Source organism: Antrostomus carolinensis, unplaced genomic scaffold, assembly GCF_000700745.2.
Source record: "Antrostomus carolinensis isolate BGI_N321 unplaced genomic scaffold, ASM70074v2 scaffold18866, whole genome shotgun sequence".
Classification (NCBI taxonomy): domain Eukaryota; kingdom Metazoa; phylum Chordata; class Aves; order Caprimulgiformes; family Caprimulgidae; genus Antrostomus; species Antrostomus carolinensis.
In genome coordinates, this window is record NW_010322893.1 from 24,450 (window position 1) to 28,542 (window position 4,093).

The 4,093-nt window shown below is 46.7% G+C and overlaps 1 protein-coding gene across 1 annotated transcript in view; it reads left to right on the top strand.

Annotated features, from left to right (window-relative positions):
- The window catches only part of ITGA11 (integrin subunit alpha 11), a 48,734-nt gene that overhangs the window by 24,423 nt on the left and 20,218 nt on the right, over positions 1-4,093 (top strand). Inside the window, exons 4-7 of the mRNA XM_010170425.1 lie at positions 360-451; positions 739-853; positions 2,337-2,464; positions 3,645-3,793. Of these exons, the coding sequence (XP_010168727.1) occupies positions 360-451; positions 739-853; positions 2,337-2,464; positions 3,645-3,793 (484 nt within the window). The remainder of the gene's footprint in view (positions 1-359; positions 452-738; positions 854-2,336; positions 2,465-3,644; positions 3,794-4,093) is intronic.

Below are 4,093 nucleotides of genomic sequence, written 5' to 3' on the forward strand. Positions count from 1 at the left end.
TCCTGCTGGCCTGGCAATAAAAGATGAGATGCTCTAGCTGCTCTGAAGGGTTTCTTCCTAAAGATCAGCTACGTAAGAGATGCTGTCTCTGACTCACAGCCTCATTCCCTAGAAGATGTTTCTCTTTGTTGGTTGTGACATCTAAGAAAATAAATCAATTCTTATCTTGACAACTGCTTCCAAAAAAAAACCCACCAAAAAACAAAAACACAAAGCCTGGAGTGTAACCATGCCAAGATGGCTCTTCTCCAGCATTCAGCTGGGTTCCTTCTTGCTCCAGAGATGCTGTGGAGCAACACATGGACGTAGGCTGAGCTCCCAGCATCCCTGCATCCCTAACCGCATCCTCTCTCTGAAAGGACGGGTAACGCTCTCCAACGTCTCCGAGAGGAAGGACAACATGCGCCTTGGCCTCAGCCTGGCTACCAACCCCAAGGACAACAGCTTTCTGGTGAGGAACAGGGGGTTTCAGCACAGCTGAAGGGGAGATCTCTGCAGGGTGCATGCCCATCAGTGTGGAAATGCATGTAAAACCAGGTGCATGTACAATATGCATAAAGACATGTAAATATGCTTCTCTCTGCATGTATTATCTATGCTGCCTGCATCACAGGGCTCAGAAACCTCATCTTCCATGGGGGAAAAAAAAATGCCAAAGGAGAGGACAACCTCACGAAGCACCAGTTAAAAAGTGACCATTTTAAACCCATCCCTGATGCTTAATTTTTTCCTCCCCAGGCCTGCAGCCCCCTCTGGTCCCACGAGTGTGGAAGCTCCTACTACACCACGGGCATGTGTTCTCGGGTCAACTCCAACTTCAGGTTCTCCAAGACGGTGGCTCCAGCTCTGCAGAGTATGAGAAACAATCTGCCCTGCAGCTCTAAAGTCAGAGGGAATTTCTGTTTTCTAATTGTTTCAGTCCCATTGAGAAAACTTGAGTCAGTGTTTAAGCGAAGGCAAGAGAGGGGAGGAAATGCTTGCAGGGAAGTGATTCAAAGGGGGTTACGTCCACAGACATCTGGGAAACATTTTCCTTTTGACTGACACCCAGAGAAGACAAAAAATACCTTATTCTTCCAAAACCAGAAATAAAAGTATCTAGAATATTTTATCAGCACAGCTAGGAAGGCAAAATAAGGAAAGAATTCAGAACTTGGCCACACAGAACAAAGAGCTCATTGATTGAAAGCTAAATATTTTGGCCCAAATTTGTAAATTTGGCTACGTGGTTTGATTTTCAGGTATTAAATAAGCTTTCCTGTAGGTGGTAAGAAATTGCAGAAGCCTGTCCTGCACAATCAGGGTTCCCAGAAGCTCCTTGCCCCAGCCAGGCTCAGGGTGCGATGCCCCAACCCCACCACCCATTTGATATCACTTGATGAGCATCTCACAAAGGGACTTTTGGGGGGACAGAGCCACTAAAGGCAGAGCTCACCACCAAATTTTCAATGTTCCTTCCCTCTTTATGGCCAGAAGATGCTTTTAGCCCTCACTGCCAAGGGTAATTTTTTTTCTTAGGGAGAAGGTGGTTAATGAGCAGAGAGTTATCAATTAATGGGTGGGATGTCGGGTCGGCTCCTCTCCCTGTGTCATGGAGTGAGGGGAGGATTGAGGTGGTGGCACACATCTAAGGACCATAGTGATGGGGTGACCCATGTGTGACTCCACCAACCCATAAGTGCCTACAGTTGGTGAAAAGGGCAACAGACAAATATCTGTCACTGGAAAATTCAGCATCTTCTGGCTTTCTGCAACTTTTGTAAGTAAAATTATAAAATATAAACAAGATAAAGAGATGATGCTGAGCAGTTTTCCCCACTGAAAATGAGTCGAATGCCTAAATCCTTCACGACTCGTACTGCAGAGCTGAGCCCTGGGGTCCTCACTGAGATTTTTGGCTGCCTCACCGTTAAGGATTTAACAGGAAGGAGAGGAAATGCCCAACTTGGTTATATGGCGAGTAGAGGCAGAGCTGAGGGGTGACTCAGGGGTAAAGCATTGCTCGGTGGGAGGAGCAGAGGCCGGATCCTGCCTGCAGCGAGTCACTCTTTGAAGTATGTAACGATATTAAACCGGATAAAGTCCAAATCTGAATCAGAAAAGTGTTATTCTTAGAAAGTTATCTGGTCTTTTCTCGGCAGAAAGGATGCTTGTGGCTTCTCTCTACCTTATTGAAGCCCAAAGATCTTTATGAATGATTAAAATAAGCTGGTTTTTGGGTTTTTTCCCAAACAAATCATAAAAGTAAGTACCTAACTGTGAGGAATGAAGCCGTAAATCTCTTCTTTGCAAGCGTTGCCAAGGTCTTTCAATAACACACTGTGTCTTTTTCACAGGATGCCAGACGTACATGGACATAATCATAGTCCTGGATGGATCAAACAGCATCTATCCTTGGGTTGAAGTTCAGCACTTCCTGATAAACATCTTGAAAAAGTTTTATATCGGTCCTGGCCAGATACAAGTAAGGTTCTGCACAACTTGTGCATCTCCCCGTGTCGGGCTGAGTCCCCTGGGTCCTTGGCAATGTCCTTTTTTTCTGTCAATGGGCTGTCATTTGGTGCCACGCTTGTTCAAAATATACTTTCAATGTATGGATTGTATAGACAGACCTATGGAAATAATGCTTATGTTAATGTATTTAAATGAGTGATGGAGAGAGAAGCACCCCAAACCCTGACTGGGCATGGGGAGGATGAAATCATATGGAAATATGGAAATATTGTCCCATGCCAAGGCAGCATGTCACAGATGTGAAGAGCAAGAATAATGGAATCATAGTGATTGGAAAAGCCCTTTAAGCTCATGGAGTCCAACCATGAACCCAACACTGACAAGTCCCCTATGACTAACCCATGTCCCTCAGCACTGTGTCTACACGACTCTTCAATCCCTCCAGGGATGGGGATTCCACCACTGCCCTGGGCAACCCCTTCCAATGCCTCAGAACCCTTTCAGCAAAGAAATTCTTCCTCACATCCCATCTCAACTGCCCTGGCCACAACTTCAGCCCATTTCCTCTTGTCCTGTCCCTTGGGCCTTGGTTGAACAGACCCACCCCCACCTCTCTCCACCCTCCTCCAAGGGACTTGCACAGAGCCACAAGGTCTCCCCTCAGCCTCCTTTTCTCCAGGCTCAACACCCCCAGTTCCCTCAGCCACAAGGGAACTCAGCACACTTGTGCTCCAGACCCTTCCCCAGCTCCGTTGCCCTTCTCTGGACACGCTCCAGCACCTCCATGTCCTTCTTGGAGTCAGGGGCCCAACACTGAACCCAGCACTCGAGGTGCTGTCCATCCTCTTCCTATTAGTAATGGTTGGCTGATTTGGGCTGGGATTTGTGTGGGGATTTGTGTGGGGATATCCTCAGCAATTTGCACCATTAACCTCCCATTAGCAATGCTGTGGGTCCACAGTGGGGCATCATCCCAAACCTTTACAGCAGGGCAGGGACAGCGGTACATGGGTGAGAGCTGCAGAGAATAGAAACAAAATTGAGCATTATCCATGGTCCCAGAGAGGGGAAACTGGAGCAAATGGGGATGGAGTGGTTGGTTTTTAATGGTGGCTGTTATTTCATGAGGTTGACAAAGCGTGCTCGTTGGGTTGTGTTGGCATTCTTTGTGATATTCCCTTAATTCCTAGGTTGGAGTTGTTCAGTACGGAGAAGACGTGGTCCATGAGTTTCATTTAAATGACTACAGGTCTGTAAAAGATGTGGTAGCAGCTGCCAGTCACATAGAGCAGAGAGGAGGTACAGAAACCAGGACTGCCTATGGGATAGAGTTTGCTCGGTAAAAACCACTTACCTTCCTGTTCCTCCTGATAACAAGTGTAAAATCCATGTTGGTTTTTCTTCTCTCTCTGCCTTTCACTTTTCCTCGCTGCTTAGAAAGCTGGAGATATCACCAGGCTCAAAAAGCTTTTGCAAAACCACTTGGTCTTTCATTGATGCTTTAGAAATGATGCTTTGCAAAAAAACCCGCTTAGTTCTCGGTTGCAGCCGGACCAGAGGATGGGACAGAGGCAGACTCTGAACATGTATTTTACCTCTGAAAGTACCTGTCCTGGTGTGAGCTGGGCCAGAGCTTGGT